Source organism: Balaenoptera physalus, assembly GCF_965194825.1.
Source record: "Balaenoptera physalus genome assembly, chromosome: 8".
Lineage (NCBI taxonomy): Eukaryota > Metazoa > Chordata > Mammalia > Artiodactyla > Balaenopteridae > Balaenoptera > Balaenoptera physalus.
In genome coordinates this window covers 1,861,479-1,883,583 of record NC_138887.1, presented here as the reverse complement: position 1 = coordinate 1,883,583, position 22,105 = coordinate 1,861,479, and the positions used below count along the sequence as shown (strand labels likewise).

Genomic DNA, 22,105 nt, shown 5'->3' with positions numbered 1-22,105 from the left:
ATGCTTGCTAATATCTTATTGGCTAAAGCCACTCATATGTCCAAGCCCAGAGTCAACGTGAGAAGGAAACAGACCTCATGTTATGGTAGGAGAAGTGGCAGGCACACACAGGAAGGGGTGAGCTGCCAAAAGCCACTATTGGGAACAGCTATTACCCACGTCTCCTTCATAACCCACAGTCTCACTTCATTGCTTTCATGCCACCAAACAAACATCAAGTCTTTTGTCAAGGAAAGCACTGTATTATTTCCTTGACACAAGTATTCCCTCATTTATTAGAGATTTAACATGTTTAAAACTGTGATCGTATTTTTACAGTGAATGGGTTTTGTGTGTAACCCATGAAACTGCATGAGTTTGGAGGAGTCTACCATGAACACTATTTTCCCATAGGCCTTATTATTTTTATTATAAAACATTTCCAGAACAAGGTGCTTTTAAGGAAGCCAAAACCTTAGAAGAAAGATTCAAGGACTATTCTATGTATTTTTTTTTATTCATGTGTTATCTCTCCTCTAATGGTTACAGACGGGTTTTTTTTTTTTTTTTTTTAAACATCTAATATACCCTTTGTGAGTGGTCTTCCCTGAGTTTTCTTTCTCAATATAGCAAAAGGTAGGTTAATTATGTTGATATTTTCAAAGAACCAACTTGAGGTTTAGGTTATTTTTTCTGCTGTTTTTCTATTCTCTATTTTATTTATATGAACCAAACATCCAACCTTCAAAATATATGATGCAAATATTGACAGAATTGAAGAGAAAAATAGCCCTACAATAACAGTTGAAGACTTTAGTACCCTACTTTCAATAATGAATAGAACAACCAGACACAGATCAGCAAGGAAATAGAGGGCTTAAACAACAATTTGACCTAACAGACATTTACAGAACACTCAAACCAACAGAATACCGAAGCGGAATACACATTTTTCTCAGGTGCACATGGAACATTCTCTAGACTATATTGTAGGTGACAAAGCAAGTCTTGGTAAATTTAAAAGGACTGAAAGCATGTAAAATATATTAATACTTTCTGAACACAATGGAATGAAACTAGATATCAACAGAATGGAATGAAATTAAAAACTGATATATGAAAATTAAACACCACACCCCTAAATAACCATTGGGTTAAAGAAATTAACCCATGGGAAATTAGAAATTATCCTGAGACAAATGAAAACAAAAACATAAGTCATGGGGTTCAGCAAAAGTAGTGCTAAGAGGAAAACTCATAGGTATAAATGCTTGTATTAAACAAGAAATATCTCAAATCAACCACCTAAATTTACACCTTAAAAAACTAGAAAAAGAACAAACTAAACCCAAAGCTAGCAGAAAAAAGAAAATAATAAAGATTAGGTCAGAGACGCACAAAATAGAGAATAAAAAAACAATAGGGAAAATCAATGAAAGCAAGAGTTGGTTCTTGAAAAGATCAACAAAATTGACAAACATTTAGCTAGATTGACTCAGAGAAAAAGAAAGAAGGCTCAAATAACTAAAATCACAAATGAAAGAAGGGACATTACAACTGATTTTTGCTGGAGGAGGTCATTGAGAGGATGTGACCACCCACTGACCCGTGAGCTGAACTCAGGCAATCAGAGGCTCCTCACCCCCTCCTCTGTCCTTGAAATGAATGTTTGTTCTGCCCACTGTTCCCACCGTAGGAGCTGTTTCAAGAACACAGCCTTGAGAGAGTAATGCTTCGTTGAGACCATCTGGACAGTATACGTGACTGAGCCGTGTTAAGTCCTCTACATAAACTTGAAGATTCTGGAGGGTGGGTGCGGAGATCTACTCATCTTGAGGCACCTAAGACAAGCAAAAGTAAGTCTCCTCGGTAATTAAACCTGCCACCTACCCGTCTGGAGAGTCTGCCTCTTTCTCCTTGCCCTGTGAGTACAGGGGCCAGTTTTGGATTTCACCTGGGAAATCCTGAGGTTTTGAACCAACAATTTTACAGAAATAAAAAGGATTATAAGAAAGTACTATGAACAGTTGTACACCAAATGATTATATAACCTACATGAAATGGACAAATTCCTAAAAACACATAACCTACCAAGACTGAATCATGAAGAAACAGAAAATATGAACAGACCTATAACTAATAAGGAGATTAAATCAGTAATCAAAACTCCCAACGAAGAAAAGCTCCAGATCAGATGGCTTCACTGGTAAATTCTACAAAATATTTAAAAAAGAATTAAGACTAATCCACTTCAAGCTCTTCCAAAAAAATTGAAGAGAACACTTCCAAATTCATTCCATAAGGCCAACTGATACCAAAGGCAGACAAAGACACTACAAGAAGAAATGGACCAATAGCCTGATGAATACTGATGCGAAAATCCTCAAGTACTAGAAAACAGAATTTAACACACATTTGAAAGGATTATACACCATGACCAAGTGGGGTTTATTCCTTGAATGTAAGGAATTGTAATTGTGCATTAGTATATTGTGTGGCAATGTAAAATGGAGTAGCCACTATGGAAAACAATAGCTGGTTCCTCAAAACATTAAACACAGAATTACCATTGAGCAATTCCACCTTTTGGTATATACCCCAAAGAACAGAAAGTGGGATCTTGAAGAGATATCTGTACACCCACGTTCATAGCAGCATTATTCACAATAGTCAAAAGGTGAAGCAACCGAAGTGTCCATTGATGGATGAAAGGATAAACAAAATGCGGTATACACATAAAATGGAAAATTATTCAGCCTTAAAAAGGAAGGAATTCTGACCTATGCTACAGCAAGAACACTGTTGTCCATGAGGACACTATGCTAAGTGAAATGAGCCCATCACAAAAAGACAAATACTGTATGATTTTGCTCCTATGAGGTGGCTAAAGTAGTCAAATTCATAGAGAAAGAAAGTAAAATGATTGCTAGGGGTTGAGAGGAGGGAGGGAAAGGTAGTTAGTATTTGATGGGTATAGAATTTCAGTTTGGTAAGATGAAAGGAGTTATGGAGATGGACAGTGGTGATGGCTGCACAATAATGTGCTTAATACCAATGATACCAATTAATACCAATTTATATACACTTAAAAATGGTTAAGATGGTTGTTACTGAGGGAAGGCTTGTGTACTCCAAAATTCATATGTTGTAGCCCCTACCCCAATATGATGGTATTTGGAGGTGGGGCCTTTGGGTAATTAGGTTCAGATGAGGCCATGAGGGTGTGGCTCCGATGACAGGATGGAACTAGGAACAAAAAACAACTGATCACAGTTAAATGTCTAGATAAGGTTGAAATAAGACAAAAAAAATCAGTGATATAATCTTTTAGGATCTTGTTTTGATATTTATGAAAGTTCACTGAAAAGCATAATGGTGTGTGATATAATTAATTCTGAGAAGATACCCTTCTTTATCAGAATGTATGAGAAATTATGTGTATTTAGGTTTGCTAAAAACTGAAAGTATTTATTATTTATAATTAATGATTATTTCCAGAATCACTGAAAGCATAGGGCAAATTATATTGAAATCAGTCCCTGAACTGCAAGTATTGTTCTTTGAAACTGTTAATAGCTCATAACAGCTACTACTAATTAAATGCTTTACCAGGTTCCACGAATTTTGCTAAGTACTTTACCCATCTTAATTCATTCAATTCCTACAATTTTATAAGAGAATTTATGTATGAAGGAACTGAAAATTCTGGACTTTAACTTTATAACATGACTTTGTTTAACTTTACAACATCTAATAAATGTTATTGGTTCATTCCTTTGTCAGATATTTTTACATGAATAACATTAAATAGCCTTCGTTATTCTAAAGTATAACTAGTACCTGAATTTCACAAATAAGGATACACAGGCATAGAGATTAGCAACGAGTCCCGGGTCATGGTGCAAGTAAATTTCCTGCCAGAAATAGAGTACAGACAGTCTCACTCTAGAGCCTATCTTCTGCATTCTGCTGTACTGATTCAGGCAGTGAAATAGAGCCTAGATGAGCTCTATATTTGGTTCTGAACTGTTGGTGCAATGTCTGTTATCCCTATTTCAGTCATAAGTTAGCTTCTTCACCTCTAATTTGTTGCAATGCTTTGACAGTTCACTCTTAGGAAAACTTGCAAAAACAAATCAATATTGTTCTTAAAAATTACACTAGGTTGGGATTTTCTGCTTACAAGCAAAGTGTCATACTTGTCTAAAATAGGACTACAATGAAAAATGATTTCGATTTCTTTAAAGAAGAGTTCTTGATAATGACTATCAGTGTACATTGAAACATTAACAAAAGATTGAGCTCAAGCTCCTTTCTTGACAGATCAGAAAATTGATCACTAGTTCAGAATCAGTGAAAACTGTACTATGGCTGTAAGACTGGCCTGAATTCATCAATGGTTCCTTCAATGTGAATTGCATTTGCTTCTCAGCAATATCTTATTTCCACAGATGGTATTTCAAATGGATTATAAATTAATTATTTCTTAAAATAGGTTATTGAACCTCATTTATATATTTACATGAACATTCCAAACTAAGGAATTTCCCTAAGCCTACCCGCTGAGGCCACAACTGGAGTGCACATTAAAAGCATAGTTCTTATCCCATGCTTATCTCTCATCAAATTGCTCTTTTCTTGTTCAACAGTGGGTATCTGGAGCGTGTGGCTTGGGACCATTATTTTGTGGGGCTTTGCATTTCTACTACCTTTGCCCTGATTCTTATTCCCTTCCTGGTCCCAAGTGCCTATGGCCTCTCTTCACGGAGGAGTGGCAGGAACCATGAGCTCCCACTGCTCCAAAAAACAATGATGTCCCTGTTCCTCCCACAGCCTCCCTAGGCCTCTGGTCTGCAGCTGGGCACTGTAGAGGAGTGGTGAAGAGGGCACAGCCTCTTAAGGCTAGAGCAAGCTCAGCATCTCTTGCTACAGCACTTGGTCTTTGCCTTTCCCACATGCTCAAACAGGTTAATCTCTTTTCACTCCCTGCCTACCAGGCACATTCCATATGGGAACACTGCCCGTGGCTTTCTTCTGGAAGTTTCTCACCACTTCTGGGCCGGGCTTGTGACACCCTCTGGATGTTCTTACAGAGAAACCAAAAGGTGCAGCAGTCAGTAAGTGTTCGTCAAATTCTGCCTCCAGGAATGTGGTGGAGTTATTTATGCAGGGGTTGCCTCTCTTCAGCTCCTGTTCTTACAAGACCCCAAAATTTACTTTCAACTACTTTCCCATTGCATTTCAGCTCCTGTAACCTAACTCTTTGATAATCCTCAGCGAATTAATTTTTTCAAAGGAGAGAGACAGATAAGGAGGCATGATACACAATTATCAAAGTTAAATATAAATTCCTTTGTGGCAAAATTAGGTTATCTGTGTGTTTAGAATAAATTATCTGATACATACTTTGTGTTGGCCACATACTGATGAATGTATTTTTTGAAAACCACCTATTTTTTTACAAACAGGTCTATAAAAGTCTTATCATTCTTACTACTTTTTCCTTATAATCCATAATTTAAAAATAAGAATTCCTTATTTGGTCTTTTACTATTTTATGTCAAATGAACTGCTAAATACTGAATCTTAGATCCATGCTCTTTTCTCTCATTTGAGTGTTTAAAAATTACAAAGCCCATGTCACTTCATTTACCTCCAAGTCTTGCTCTGATGGAAATGTCTGGTACTGCCCTGGAATTCCATCTCCTGTCCTGTTTTAGTTCTTCTAATAATATTTTTTTCCTTTTTAATGTCGTCTGAAATCCTGCGTCTGGCCTGGGAACTCGATGTTGAGGTTTCACATCACTGAAATCTACCAAGCTTGGTATGGTTCTGCCAATGCCAGGCTTTAAGTCAGCATCACCACCAGGACTCACAAACCCTGAACAAGTGTCACCTAAGGGGACATCATCCCGAAGTGGAAATAATGGATAATCTGGCCCATACGGTGGGGGATAAGGATAGTGTAAATGATAGTCTGGCAGGACTGAAGGGGGATAAGGGTGAAATTTAAGAAAAGTAGGGTTGCATTTCTTTTCAATTCTGCCACAGTCATGTCTGTCCTCAACTCCTTTCACAAAAGGCATGTTCAGTTTTCGTAAGAGAGCCCGATAGTGTGGGTAATCTATATTCTCAACAGTCTTTGTTCTTGAAAGGAAGGATCCTTCAGAGATACTTATCTTTCCAGGTGTGTGTTGTAAATCCATATCTATGGCCTTTCTCTTTAAAATTGTGGATGACTGTATATTAATTGCTTCTGAAGTCTCCTTTCTCTTTAACTATAAAACTCTTATATTTCTAACCACTGAGGATTGGTTAACCTAACATAGTTATTGATTTGGCTTTCTCAATGTCAATAGAGTAGAGTTTTTTCTTTTTTAAAATTTTTAAGGTAAATACTTTTTCTCCATCAAAGGAAGTAAGGGACCAGAACAGAAAAGAACAAAACAAAACAGAGCCCATGTTGCTTGGCAACAGCTAGAACTCTAACACATTGGACCATTTATTATATACATCATAATTTAATTCTTAGGAAAAACAAAAACAGACTTGTTAGTAAAATCTCCATGACAGTTTCCTCAGCAATGCTCAGGAAAACTGTGCTCATTTGTTATTTTTTAATTTTTCCATAAGTTGATACTTTATGGGTAAATGAGATTCAGTAAAGGGTATAAATAAAGCAGCTAATGAAGAGGCAACATATTTTTTAAAGAATATCTCTGATATACTTTAAGTATTTACCTGATAGATGTAAAAAAGTACAAAACACGCTGCCTATATAAATTGTAAATTTAAATGCAGTGCAAAAAATGAACATATTTTACATTACAGTTAAATCAATGTATCTAATTTTTAAGGAAAGTAACTTGCAATTTATAGTCAAAGTACAGGTTCATCTTTTACGCGTCCTACATTATCCTTACTTACCTTTTTGCTACCATGATGACAGAGTAAGAGCAATGAAGTTCTTAAACTCATTTCAGGAAACTACAGTAAGTAGCAGCTATTAGCTCAATGCAAAAACAGACGTCATCAATATACTGTTCATTTAAAAGCTCATTTCAACTAGGTAACTTGGTCTTGCATGAAAACTGCTATCAAAGGAATTCCAGACAGTAGAATTTGGGCACAAAAGCTAACACCATCCCTACTGGAGTAAAAAGTGCAAATATGAATGACAGACCCACTTTCTTTTTGATTTTCAGCAATCAGCTTTCCATCTTTAGAATCACACCATACATTAACTAAGATATCCAGTATTACTTCTTATTCTCAGGTTGAATATTAAGAATTTACACAGCAGACCAAGGAAGGAAGGACTGCTGAATTACAGAAAACAGAGATTTCAAGATTTAGCAGGTCTGAACAGTCCTCTCTGCCCTCTAGTCTCTGTAAGTCCACAGTCCAAAGTTCATTTGGTAAAAATCATGTTGTGCAGGTTGACTTGTTTATAAAAATTAAAAGGAATTTTAGCAGAATATATAACCAGACAAATATAGTGATTTATTGGGCACTATTCAGTAAAATTTGTTTACTAGGTGTGCTCAAAGGAAGTGCAAGACCTTGACCAAAATGCTGGCTGGATCTAAATCATGCAGGTCTCTTTACTAAGACATGCCTGAACAGGCTGAACTCAATTCAGGACTTTATATAGATTAGAAAGAATTTCTAAAGAAGTAAATCTACTCAGTAGAATAAACTGTACTGGATACATTTTACCAATTAGCACATGCATAAAGACAGCCAGAAAACTCAAGAAATAAGCAGAAATTTCAATCTCCTTTGTTAATAAGAACCAAGGACTTCTTTGGATATTTATGTAATCCTTAAGACATGTCTTCATGCTGGTTCTGGTCCAAAATGAACTCTGCTTCCTTTCTGCTAGATATTTTCTGTTCTTTTCTTTTATAAAAAAAAATTATGGTTGTTTGAATGCTTACTTTATACCAGGAACTATCCCAGGAGTTGAGGTTAAAATGGTGGCAAGGCAGACACGATTCTAGCTGTGAAGACATAGTTTGTAAAGCAGGCCAGCTGAAAGACAGCAAGGGGCGATGCTCTCTGTGGCACAAACAAGATGCATCTGAAGGCATCGAAGTTCGAGATACGCCACCGAACAAGCGGGGAGGCGGACTCAGGTGGGTGCTCAGGGTGTCAGTTGGAAAACCCTCGTCTGGAGCGAAGGACACCCAGCGATGGCTTTCAGACCACCCTGGATCACTCACTTCTTCCGATTACACAGGGTTATTGGGCATTCTGTCTTCAGTTGCTTAAACTTCATTCTCCTATGTACTTGTACCAACTGGGTAAGATTTACTTGTATCGTAGCTCCCTTCACGTGAAGTGAATCCTTCCCGCCGCAGAAACGCAGAGGATTCTAACACGTTCTGGCTAGAAACGCCCACGTAGGCGGACGGGTGGTTTTATGCATCTTCCCGAACTCAGGTGATAAAAGACCATCTTTGGGGCTGAGCGCTGCATGCGGTCCATTCCATCTAAGGCCGTGGCCTCCTTCTTCCCGCCCAGCCTCTTCCTGGGGCTCAGGGCCCACTTCCATTCCCGGTGGCTGGGCCTTGCATCCATCGCCCAGTGGCGTCCCATAAATCCGTAGGTAGTCAGGAGCCGACGTCGGGAGAGGCAGGCAGCCCTCTCGGGCTGGACCAGCCCTCACTCCCGTGACCCTCGCCCTGTGGTCCAGAGTCGGCCTCAACGCTCAGACGCGGCCAGCCCGTCCCTCGGCCCGGGACTCTTCTGCGGCTCCACAACCTTCCACAGGTCGCCTATGCTTTCCTGGTTGCCTGAGCGACGGCAGGGTCCTGAAGGCGGGCGACTTCGCGCCCCCCAGGCCTCCACGACCCGTCCAGCCCCGCCCCCGCCCTGCCGGAAGTGGTGGCCCTTTTTCCGGCCCCCCTTCCGGTCCGCCGGCGGGCGGGTGGGCGCGAGCCGCGTAACGACCCTCTGCGCTGAGTGTCGGCCGGCGGCGGCGGCGGCGGCGGCGGCGGGTGGATGGAGGCCTCGGCCTCCGGCCGGGCGCGGCGGGGCTGGCGGCGGTCCCGGGCCGCGGGCTCCCCGCTCTCCCGGGCCGCGGTGGTCCTGGTGTTCTCCGCGCTGGTGCTGCGGGCAACCCCGTCAGGTGAGGCGGCGGAGGGCGGCTCCGGACCGCGGCTCCCGGAGGTTTTTGCGTGTCACGTGCGTCCGCTGATGGGAAAGCCTGTATCACTGGTCCCGCTCTTGAATTTAATAGGAGGACTGGGCACACTGATGTCGTGTAGGGGGGCGAGGTCATTCAAACACCCAGAGCTCAAGGCTTGAGATTAAATTGGCTGTTAACAAGCCCCTTATTAGCCCCCGGGTCCTTTGCCAGCTTTCCACGACGTACGCGGCTCAGGATTTCAGTATATTTCGAAATGAGTAGACATCCCGCCGCTTTGGCATTTCCCGTGGTCCTGGAGCTCCATCTATTGGTTTTAGCTATAAAGTACAGGAAAGACTGGGAACTTAAAGTTTTGATACTCCGCTGCCGCCATTTGTTTCCTCCGTTTCATTCAGAGATCCGAAATGCTTTCTCATGTTTTCAAAATAGAGTTAATATACCGAAGGGAGTGCTTAATTAAACGGTCGTCATTTAACTAGGAAGGTTTTGGCTGCGTTCAAGTTTTAGACTTTTTAGGAATAAAGTGTCTCCCAGAATTGAATCATAGAAAGCACAAAGGAGGTTTGTTTAAGATACAATTTGTGCAGAAAAGGGGCAATGAGTAAAGAAGCCCTCCAAGAATATGAATGAGGAAGGGCTGCGGAGGTCGACAGGGGATAGGAGGAGAATGGAAAGAAATGGAGTGAAGAGACATTACAAAATATGCCAAAGTCCAGAGGTCATTCTAGTTTAAGTAGAGACTAGCCAATAGCCGTTCATTACCCCGTAGGAGAAGGATGCTTCTTGACCACGGCCCATGATCTTATGCTAGGTACGACTCTGTGTGTGTGTGTGTGTGTGTGTGTGTGTGTGTGTGTGTGTGTGTGTGTGTGTGTGTGTTGTCTTTTGATCCGAGAACAAGATCAGACCTGAGGATATAAGAAGTAGACTAAGACCGCAGTATCTTAATATGTAAGGTATGAATAGTGAAGCAACATTTATGTAGCACTTTATAGTTTATACAGTAGTCCGTTCAGTTCCTACAAAAACTCTAAATCTGGAATTTAGTCTCATTTTGCGGGTGAGAAAACTGAAGCTCCTGGAGTTTTAAGTGACTTTCCTAAGACTAGTTAGTGGAAGTTGGGGTTTAAATCCAGGTCATCTGGCTTTGAATACCATACTCTTCTTTGCTCTGTTAACAACAAAGAGGATTTGGGTCTAAGCTTTATTGCATTTTTTATGCTGCTCCTCCCACTGGCCTGTGCACACTCCTGTGTCCATCAACATTTTCTTGTTCAACGAGGACTGAACAACATCAGAATATATCATATTCAACAATTATTATTTAATATTTGCTATGTGCAAGGTATAGTGCTTGACGGATTATTTTTTTCTTGATTAAGTCTTTTATTTGCTTGCTGGTTTTTGCAGAGTCAAAGCCTGCCTTACAAAGACCTTCCCAGTCTGGCCCTACCTTCCTCTTCTGCTTCCCATCCCTGTGTCCTCCAGGTTTAAGGAACATACTTTTTTCTTCCAGTTTTATTGAAGTATAAGTGACATACAGCACTGTATAATTTTAAGGTGTACAACATAAGGATTTGATTTACATACATCATGAAGTGATTATCACAGTAAGTTGAGGGAGTGTCCATCATCTTATATGGGTACAAAATTAAAGAAATAGAAAAAAATTTTTTTTTCCTGTGTTGAGAACTCTTAGGATCAACTCTCTTAACAATTCATATGTAACATACAGCAGTGTTAATTATATTAATCATATGTTTATCATCATAATTTATATTATCGTATGGTTTATTACATGCCAAGTATGTAGTTATCTTATGACTGGAAAGTTGTATGTTTTGACTGCCACCTACTGAATGGGAGAAGATATTTGCAAAGAATATATCCTCTAAGGGGTTAATATCCAAAATATACAAACAACTCATACAACTCAACATCAAAAAACAGCAGTCTAGTTAAAAAATGGGCAGAGGATCTGAATAGACCTTTTTCCAAGGGAAGACATACAGATGGCCAATAGGCACGTGAAAAAGATGCTCAACATCACTAATCATCAGGGAAATGCAAGTCTGAACCACAATGAGATACCGTTCTCACACCTGTTAAAATAGCTATTATCAAAAAGGCAACAAATAACAAGTGCTGGAGAGGGTGTGGAGAAAAGGGAACCCTCCTGCACTGTTGGTGGGAATGTAAATTGATACAGCCACCATGGAGAAAAGTATGGAGGTACTCAAAAAATTAAAAATAGAGCTACCATATGATCCAACAATATCACTCCTAGGATTTATCTGAAGAAAACAAAAACACTAATTAGAAAAGATATATGCATCTCTGTGTTCATTGTAACATTATTTACAGTAGCCAAGATATGGGAGCAACCTAAGTGCCCATCAATAGATGAATGGATAATGAAGATAATAGGTACATACAGTGGACTCTTACTCAGCCATAAAAAAATAATGAAATCTTGTCATTTGTGACAACATGGATGGACCTAGAGGGTATTATGCTAAGTGAAATAAGAGAAGGACAAATGCCGCATGATTTCACTTATATGTGGAATCTAAAAAAACAAATGAACAAACATCAAAACATAAACAGAGTTATAGATAGAGAACAAGCAGGCGTTTGCCAAAGGATAGGGAAGAAGCAGGTGAGGGAGATTAAGCAGTACAAACTTCCAGTTGCAAAATAAATGAGTCACAAGTATGAAATGTACAGTGTGGGGAATATAGTCAATAGCAATGTAATGTCTTTGTATGATGACTTATCATAACTAGACTAACCGTGGTGATCATTTCGAAATGTATAGAAACATCAAAGCACTATGTTGTATAACAGGAACTAACAAAGTGTTGTGGGACAATTATATTTCAAAAACAAACTCATGGAAAAAGAGATCAGATTTGTGGTTACCAGAGGCGGGATTGAGGGGAATTGGGTGAAGGCAGTCAAAAGATACCGATTCTCAATAAGTTGACATAAACACTGATCCTACTATTGAGCTTATAGTCAAATAAGGAAAATTATGTCTGTGCGTGAAGAACTGTATTACAATGTAGAGTGAGTGTTGCTGATGATGTACTAAAGAGGTAAGAAATGAGGACAAACAGAAGGTTTGAGGGAGCAGGGACTTGTGATTTGGGTCTTGAAGGGTGGGGATTTGGACTTTTAAAAATGAGAGTATTCTAAGTGGATGTAGAGAAAGCTGAAGGTGAGGCATAATAGGGAAAGTGGTGGGTATGTTAATTTCATTGGAATGTATGAAGGGAGTAGAGCTGGAACAGAGATACCAGATATCAAAGGATATTGATTTATGGCTCCCCTTCAACAAACATCAAATATACTGTGATACTATCCTGTTCGAATGTCTTGAAATTTGTAATGAGCCAGACTGTTGATTAATTCTGTTCTTTTTGTTTTTGATAGTTGGATATTTGGCTCGATTGCCAAGAGGTATTCACTTGACCCAAGATTCAATGAAAATAGTGGGATCATCAGATTTTCCAGGTATTAATAAATAGATTTTCAGTAATTGTAAGAAAGTAATTGGCGTTTGTTTAAATCTTATCAATCTTTTGCAAAAGGCTAGTGTTCCCCAGTTATCCTAGTTTCCTATGGCCTTTTCCTCTATGGAAATAGATTAAAGTTGTCTCCACAGAGTTAGATTCATATAGTTTAATTCTGTTTGCTGTAACTGCTTAAGTGTGCAAAAAATAATTATTTCTAAAAGTTATCTAATTAAAGTTGTCTACAGTGTTTTTGCTTGTTATTGTATAATAATTAAACATAATATTAAATGTATGCAGTTCTTTTTTTTTAAAGCACTTTTTAAAAAATTAATTAATTAATGAATTACTTTTTGGCTTCGTTGGGTCTTCATTGCTGCACATGGGCTTTCTCTAGTTGTGGTGAGAAGGGGCTACTCTTTGTTGTGGTGTGTGGGCTTCTCATTGTGGTGGCTTCCCTTGTGGAGCACGGGCTCTAGGTGCACAGGCTTCAGTAGTTGTGTCACACAGGCTCAGCAGTTGTGGCTTGTGGGCTCTAGAGTGCAGGCTCAGTAGTTGTGGTGCATGGGCTTAGTTGCTCCGTGGCATGTGGGATCTTCCTGGACCAGGGATCGAACCCGTGTCCCCTGCATTGGCAGGCGGACTCCCAACCACTACGCCACCAGGGAAGTCCCCATATACAGTTCTTATGCTAAAACTTTTTTTAAATGGGATCTATATATCATAAAGATTTTGGGTTAGTAAGATTTTGCAGTAGTAACATGAGGCTTAGCATCTACAACTTTTTTTGTATATATATATTTTTAATTGAGGTAAATTCACATGCCTCAAAATTCCTTCTGTAAAGTATACAATCGAGTAGTTTTTAGTATATTGACCAGGTTCTGAATCCATCAGCACTATGTAATTCCATAACATTTTCATCACTCTAAAAAGAAACACCGTACCCATTAAGCAATCACACTCTAGCCCCTGGAAAGCACTAATCTACTTTCTGTCTCCATGAATTTGCCCACTCTGGACATTTCCTATAAGTGGAATCATACACTATGTGGTGTTTTGTGTGTGGCTTCTTTCACTTTGTATGATGTTTTCAAAGTTCATTTATGTTACAGAATGTATCATTCATTTTTATGGCTGAATAATATTCAATTGAATGGATATAATACAATTGTGTATCCATCAATTGATGGATAGTTAGGAATTTTCCACTTTTTGGCTATTTTGAATAGTGCTGTTATGAACATTTCTGGACAAGTTTCTGTGTGAACATACGTTTTCAGTGTACCTAGGAGTAAAATTGCTGGGATATATGGTAACTCTATGTTTAACATTTTGAGGAACCGCCAAACAATTTTTCAAAGAACCTGAACTATTGTACTTTGACACCAGAAATTTATGAGGACTCAAATTTCCCAGCATCCATATTAACATTTATTATTGTCCATCTTTTAAAATTTTAGCCCTCCTAGTGTATGTGAAGTGGATTCTCATTGTGCTTTTTATTTGCATTTTCCTAATGACTAATGATGTGGAACCTCTTTTCATGTGTTTATTGACCATTTGGATGTCTTCTTTACAGAAACGCCTGTTCAAGTTCTTTACCCAATTTTTAATTTGGCTGTCTTTTATATTACTGAGATGGAAGAGTTTTGTTTTTGTTTTTTTAAATATGTTCTGGATACTAGACCCTTATCAGATGTTGGATTTGCAAATATTTTCTTCTATTCTATGGATTGTGTTTTCATTTCTTGATAGTGTTCTTCAAAGCACACATTTTAAACTTTGATAAAGTCTGATTTCTAATTTTTCTTTTGTACTGGTGCTTTAGGAGTCATGTATCAGAAGTGATTGCTTAATCAGCAGCCACAAAGTGTTACTCCTACATTTTTTTAAAAGAATTTCATAGTTTTAGTGCTTACATTTACATCTTTGATCCATTTTGAATTAATTTTTGCATATGGTATGCAGTAGGGATCAAACTTCATTCTTTTGCATGTGGATATCCACTTGTTCCAGCATCATTTGTTTAAGAAACTTTTCCTTCTCTATCTAATGTCTTGGTGCTCTTGTTGAAGAGCAGTTTGCCATAGATGTATGAGTTTTCTTTATGGACTCTCAATTCTATTCCTTTGATATATATGTCTTTCCTTACACTAGTACCACACTATCTTGATTGCTGTTGCTTTATAATAAGTTTTGAAATTATCAAGTGTGAGTACTTCAAATTTGCTCTTTTTCAAGATTGTTTTGGCTACTCTGGGTCCTTTGAAATTTCGTGTTATTCTAGAATCAGCTTTGTCAATTTTTGGAATAAAAGCCCATTGGGATTTTAATAGGGATTGTAGTGAATCTGTTGATCAATTTTGGGAGTATTACCACCTTAACACTCTACAGTCTTCCAATTCATAAGCATGGAGTGTCTTTTCATTTATTTAGGTGTTCTTTATTTTCCCTCAATGATGTTTTACAGTTTTCAGTGTATGAGTCTTCTTGTACTACTTTTGTTAAATGTATCCCTAAATATTTTATTCTTTTTGATGCTACTGTAAATATAATGTTTTTTATCAATTTAGTGTTTGGATTTCTCATTGCTACTGTATAGAAATACAATTGAGATTTGCAAATGGATATTATATCCTGTCATCTTGCCAAATCATTTATAGCTCTAATTTTTTAAATGGGGGTAGGGGGAGTTATTCCTTAAAATTTCCTATATATAATATCATGTCATCTGCAAATGGAGGTAGTTTTATTTCTTCTTTTATAGTCTGCCTAGTTTTCCTTGCTAGTTGCTCCAGGTAGAACCTCCAGTTCAATATTGATGTTAACAGATATCTTTGTTTTGTTCCTGACCTTGGGGGCCTGGGAAAGATTTCAGTTTTCACTATTAAGTATTATGTTAGCTGTGAATTTTTGTAGATGCCCTTTATCAGATTAAGAGAGTTACCTTCTGTTCCTAGTTTGTTGAGTGCTTTTATTGTGAAAGGGTATTGGATTTTGTCAAATGATTTTTCTGCATATATTGAGAGGATCAGTGGTTTTTGTCCATTATTCTATTGATATGATAAGGTATTACATTGATTGATTTTTGTATTTTGAACTAGCCTTGCATTTCTGGAATGAATCTGAGTTGACTGTGATGTATAATCCTTTTTCATGTTGCTGGATTTGGTTGCTAGTATTTTGAAGATTATCATGTACATATTCATAAGGAAAAGTGGTCTATAGATTTCTTGTGTTGTCTTTGTCAGATTTTGGTTTTAGGGCAATAGTGGCTTCATAAAATGATTTGGAGTGTGTTCCCTCCTCTTCTGTTTTTTGGAAGTTTGTGAAGTATTGTTAATTCTACTTGTTTGGTAGTATTCACAAGTGAATTCAACTGGTGCTGGGCTTTTCCTTGTGGGAAGTTTTTTTTTATTATTCAGTCACTTTACTTGTTTTAGGTCTAGTCAAACTTTCTATTTCATTATGGTTTCTGATGAGAAGTAAGCTAATTTTATTGAGGACCATATTATGTCATGAGTTGCTTCTCTCTTGCTGCTTTCAAGATTCTTTGTTTCTGGATTTTCACAGTTGATTATGATGTGCCTAAGGTGTGGATCTCTTTGAAGGTATCCTAGTTCATTGGGCTTGTTTGATGTGTGGATTCATGTTTTTCATCAATTTTGGGAAGTTTTTGCTATTATTCCTTCAAATATTCTTTCTGGCTCTTTCTCTCCACTCTTCCATGGGACTTTTATGCATATACTGGCATGCTTGATGGTTTCCCAAAGGTCTCTGAGTACTGTTGATTTATCTTCACTTATCTTTCTATTTTTCTTTTTCTCAGATTGGATAAATCCCACATTGATGTAACGTAAAGTTTGCTGATTCTTTCTTGTGTCTGTTGAGATCTGCTATTGATTCTTTACTGTGAATTTTCATTTGTTACTGTACTTTTTAATCCAGAATTTCTCCTTGGATCTTTTTTTATAATTTCTATCCCTTTATTGATAGTTTCTGTTTGGAGAGACATCATTTTCATACTTTTTTAGTACTTTAGGCATGATGTTCTTTGATCATATTTAAAATAACTGATTTAAAGTCTTTGTCCAGTAACTCCAAAATTTGGCTTTCCTCAGGGACAGTTTCTATTAGTTGCTTTTTTTGCTGCCTATGACTATACTTTCTTGGTTTTTTGCATGACTCATGTTTTTGGTTGAAAACTGGACTTTGTAGGGAATATTATGTAGTACTCTGGAAATCAGATTCTTCCCCCTTTCTATGTATTTATGTAGTTGCTTTTTGTTGTACAGGCATACTCAGAGATATTGCAGGTTCAGTTACAGGCCATCACAATAAAGTGAGTATCACAATAAAGTAAGGCACATGAATTTTTTTGGTTTCCCAGTGCCTATAAAAGTTATGTTTACATTGTACTGCAGTCTATTAAGTGTGCAAAGGCATTTGATTAAAAACCAATGTATGTACCTTAATTAAAAAATACTTTATTGCTAAAAAATGCTAACCATCATCTGAAACTCAGGATTGCTACAAACCATTGATGGTAAAAAATGCAAAATCTGTGAGGTACAGTAAAGCGAAGTGCAGTAAAATGAGGTATTCCTGTAGCATTTGTTTAGTGACTTTTCTGAACTAATTCTCTTTAAATTCTGTATTCTTTGTCATGTGTGGCCACTGAAGTCTTTGCTTAGTTAGCTTAGTTAGGCTAATGGTTCAACAGAGATTTCATTAAACACCTGAACCAGTTAGTCTCCTAGTATTTTCTGAGAATCCTTGTGAGCTTGTCATGGCTTACCTTAAACATTTAGCCAGGCAGTTGACAACTCCACCATATCCTTCACCTTCTGCTCTACAGAGGCTCAATTTCAGCCAGAGGTGAGAACTTTAAGGCCTCTCATTCTTTACTGAGCATGCCCAGTCTTGGCCACGTGGCCTACTCTGTGCATGCACATGCCCTTCTATTTTCCTAGGAACGTGTCAGAAGTTTTCAGAGCTCCCATTGACATGTCATTACCCAGCTTTTCCTCTTAAGCTTTTGGTTAAGCTGATGTTTACTCCCACTGCTTCAGGCATTTACAAAGTTAAGTGGCAAGCTCTAGTTATTTTTGACAAGGGCTCTTGGGGAAAAGGCTTTTTACAGTGGGTGTGCTCCAAGTTAGGTCATGTAAAGATAGCTTTGTGCCTGGTGTCTTCCAGGACACTGCCAGAAAGGTGAAATAATGACAATTCTCTGGGAAGGAGGCACTGAAGTCCATCTAACCCCATCTGCCCCTCTAGTGGCTGCCAGGCTGCTCGTTCTAATGGGTATACAGCAACTTAAAGTGCTACAAGCTCACTGTTTTTACCAGGTGTATTTGCTAGGGCTACCATAACAAATTACCACAGACCTGGCAGGTTAAACAACAGAAATGTGTTGTCTCACAGTTTTGGAGGATAGAAGTCCAATCATGGAGGCTTGGGTGGGTCCTTCTAGGGCAGTAGGGCAAGGACCTGCTCCAGTTCTCCTTCCTTGGCTTGGAGATGGCCATCTTCTCCCTGTATCTCTTCACATTGTTTTCCTCTGTGTTTGTCTGTGTGTCCAAATTTCCCCTTTTTATAAGGACACCAGTCATATTGGATTTGGGCCTACCCTGATGACCTCATTTTAACTTGGTTACTTCTATAAAAACTCTATCTCCAAATAAGTTCACTTTCTGGGGAACTGGGAATTAGCACTTAAACATATGACTTTAGGGAGAAGCATAATTCAGGCCATGACACCGAGATTCAGTTGCTTTTCCTGAGTACATTTTTCGTGGTTGTTGCAAGTCTTTGATTAATTTCCAGAGTTCTGAAAATGTTGATTCTAACAATATGTGCCATTTTCTTATTACCTTTATGAAGGGGATGATTTTTGGAGTTCTTTACTCTGCCATTTTCACTGATATCACAACTTTTATCACAGCTTTTATTTTAAAACTTCAGCTTTTAAACCTAAATTATAAAACAGTCATATATAACTAACCTCCCTTTTTATTAGATGTGCTTAAATTTATCCTTAAAATGAATTAACATTTCAGTTAAGAAAAACAACTGAATCTCAGTGTGATGGACTGAATCATGCTTCTCCCTAAAATCATATGTTTGAGTCCTAATCCTCAGTTCCCCAGAAAGTGAACTTATTTGGAGACAGCATCTTTATAGAAGTAATCAAGTTAAAATGAGGTCATTAGGGTAGACCCAAATCCAATATGACTTGTGTCCTTATAAAAGGGCCAGTAAGTCGTGCTGAGGAATGACACGTTAATACAATAAGCATTTATTAAAAGTAGAAAAAAGAAGAAACATTTAAACTGAGTTGAGTAGGAAATAAAATAAGAGGAGAAATTAATGAAAGAGACCAGAGAAGAATAATAGATTGAATGGAACCAAAAGCTGCCTTTGGAGCAATTAGTAGACAGAGTTTTGGTAATTGTTTCACAAGAGAATAATGAAAGTACAAAAATATTATGAATAAATTAAGATATGGTGAGATTTAAAAATCAGAACTTAGTATTCTGAATAATTTTATATAATAAACTTACAGTGAATAACTCTACTAAAATATAAGTTTCTAAAACAGACTTGATTAAATTACTTAGTAAACTAATAATTAAATTCTCCAGATTGTTAATTGGAAATTTATTTTGTTACTTCCTCCCTTGCCAAAAAATAAGTACCAGGCTATATAGTTTCCAAGGACAAAAACACTTTACATATTCTTTCAGAGAAAATTTATAGAAGGAAATCTGCCTAATTCATTTTATGTGGCTATTATAATCTTAGATGCCTAACTTAATAGTGCTAAACACTAAATAACAAATTTGTACTGAAATTGGAAGAAGACAAAGGATAATATAAGAAAATTATATACAGTTACATTTATGAATATAGGTGCAAGTGTCCCAGGAAAACAAATTACCAAGAATTGAGGGGAACTTTCTTAACCTAAGTAAGGGTAGCTATCTAAAAGCTACATTCAATAAACATGATGTTGTATGGTGAAAGTTTAGAGACAGTTTCTTTAAAGTTAAGGAGAATTTTGATTCTCATAGAAACAATTTTTATTTTACTGGAACACAAAAATCTTAGTATATGGTTGATTAGTGAAGTGTTGCCATGGGATTACTGAGAAGTTGCTAGAAGCTTTTCTAAAAGCTTCCTTATGAGTAAATGCAAAACAATTGAACCTGTACTGTGTTCCTTTTGTATCTCCTAGAGAATACTATTTTTGCTTGTTTAATGAGCAGTGCTCTAAATTTTAAAGCAAAGTGGGAAAAATGCTTAATAATTAAAATCAATCAAAGCACATATTTGTCAATTTTTTAATCACATTACAATTTTAAAATTCAGTACACTGTGTTATGTTACATCATTGTGAGTAATGTATTGTTCCCTAATCTAAACAAATTTATCTTGTCAATTTCTTTCAGGTTTGGTGTCTTTGCAAAACAGATGAAGTATAGATATAGAATTATCTTAATACTTTGTAATTAAAATAATTTTATGAGAACAAAGTAAGTTGGTATATGAACTCTGAATAAAAAGACCAATGCATAATGCTGAGATTAAGGTACACTCGCATACGCAAATAAAATAAGTGTATGTTTTTGAAAGTTAGTTATATGGAATGCAATGAAATTTAGTTCTTACCAAGCAATAGCAATAATCCAAAGAAAACTTCTGAAAACATGTAACCCAGACTACAAAAATGTAAGCCATTATAGATCGTGAACGAACATAAAATATTATTGGAACATTTTAATATTTATTTTCAGTGAAAGTATATGTTATGCTCCATCAAAAGAGTCCACACGTGTTATGTGTAACCCAACGACTGCGGAATTCCGAACTCATAGACCCATCATTCCAGTGGCATGGGCCGAAAGGAAAAATCATTTCAGGTGGGCTTCTGTTTCAGTTGTTATAATTAAAAATGATATGTATGAAATGTACTCAGAACAAAAAGAATATTTGTATCTCATATACATTTATGTATTAGCCCATTTCTTTTTCTTGCGATTTCTTTTTGGAGTTAGAATCTAACAATGTAGATGGCGTGACCATTTTTTACAGATCTTAATTTGGAATAGAGACACACTGGATGATTAAACTGGAGAATTCTCTAAGCATCTGTATTTCAAAAAATTTTCCTTTTTTATTGTAAAATTCATAAAATAATTTTGGTTACCTCAGTTAGACTTTTGTTAGCAAAGTATGTATGAAGAAGCAAATATGATTCTGGCTTTTGTTAAAAATACAAATGAGCACTTTGAGCTCTAGGTTTAAAACTATGGTTTTGTTTGTTTTATATAGCCCCACATAGGGGCAACTTGAGACTTTATTAGTAGTTACGATTTTATATTTTTTATCTTATATTTCACTCTGATTAAAATCCTGACCAGACAGTATGGATTATATTTTAACTTAACCTAAATATTAATATCCATTTTGAAAAAAATGACTAAATTTAACATTCAGTATTTTAGTATGAAAAACATGCTCTTAAATATACTGCATGGTTTGGCGGTAGCTGTGTAATAATATGTTACTGATGCTGTGCTTACAAAAGAGGAAGTTTAATCCTTGGGTACTCATCCAGAGGAGAAGATGGACTTGAGACACATCTGAATAGTAGCCTTACAGGTTTCAGATTTTTGAGAAAACAAGGTCTTATTCTCATGAAGGTACATTTTTCCACATAGAGATTACTATTGCTATGATTAATTTGATCAACATTTTCTCCATTCAGCTTCTTATTTTGTTATTTTGAAATGCCCATCTTACTTGTATTCTGATATCTCATTTGCTAAAAGCTGATTTGTTTTTGCAGTGTACTTTAAAAAATATCGATCAGCTTAGCTGTTTTTGTTTTCAGCCTTGCTGAAAATTCAGATAATGAGTTTTCATCCTTAATATCTGTTCAAGGAAGTACCTTTTGCATACCTTCTGTGGAAGTTTTTCTTTATTGCTCTATTCACCATGTTTTCTTTCTCTTTCTTTTCCTTCCCTCCCTCCCTTCCTCCTTCCTTCCCTCCTTTCCTTCCTTCCTTCTTCTCCTTTTTTTCCCTTATTGGTGTTTTGAGATAGTGCTTGTGGATGAAAACCTACAGGTTTATTTTGTAGACCTGGATGGAGGAAAGCAGTATATTCATACAAAGACTTGCTGAAGAAACATTTATAAGAAATATTTATTTTTAAATATGTTTTAATTCATATTTTATATAGTTGAACAATCTAAGTTGTACATTGCTATAATATTTATGTTGATTCTAAAATAGCTCAAGGCTTCAAGAGTTACTTCACTCTTTAGGTTAGGTGGTGCATCTCCAAAGCGAGTTACTCGGCTCTAGGTGAGCGACTACCTGTTGGCTGCCGTTGTGCCCAGCTTTTCAGGAGGTGCACCGAGCAGCGTGACCTCTGCCTGGCTGCA

The 22,105-nt window shown here is 37.1% G+C and overlaps 2 protein-coding genes across 5 annotated transcripts in view; one reads left to right on the top strand and one right to left on the bottom strand.

Moving 5' to 3' along the window:
• SPMIP7 (sperm microtubule inner protein 7) overlaps positions 1 to 7,853 on the bottom strand; it is a 62,102-nt gene extending 54,249 nt beyond the window's left edge. The window contains exon 1 of the mRNA XM_082473276.1: positions 5,633 to 7,853. Coding sequence (XP_082329402.1) covers positions 5,633 to 6,185 — 553 coding nt within the window. The 5' untranslated portion in view covers positions 6,186 to 7,853. The remainder of the gene's footprint in view (positions 1 to 5,632) is intronic.
• A 14-nt stretch (positions 7,854 to 7,867) lies between these two features.
• ZPBP (zona pellucida binding protein) overlaps positions 7,868 to 22,105 on the top strand; it is a 100,425-nt gene continuing 86,187 nt past the window's right edge. For 2 of the 4 annotated variants that reach the window (XR_014266922.1, XM_082473270.1), the window contains exons 1-3: positions 7,868 to 9,112; positions 12,569 to 12,649; positions 20,451 to 20,576. Coding sequence is in view for 3 of the 4 variants with exons in the window: in XM_082473270.1 (XP_082329396.1) it covers positions 8,986 to 9,112; positions 12,569 to 12,649; positions 20,451 to 20,576 (334 nt within the window). In the remaining variant the exon portion in view is untranslated. The remainder of the gene's footprint in view (positions 9,113 to 12,568; positions 12,650 to 20,450; positions 20,577 to 22,105) is intronic. The other 2 variants (XM_082473271.1, XM_082473269.1) reach the window with 1 other exon arrangement.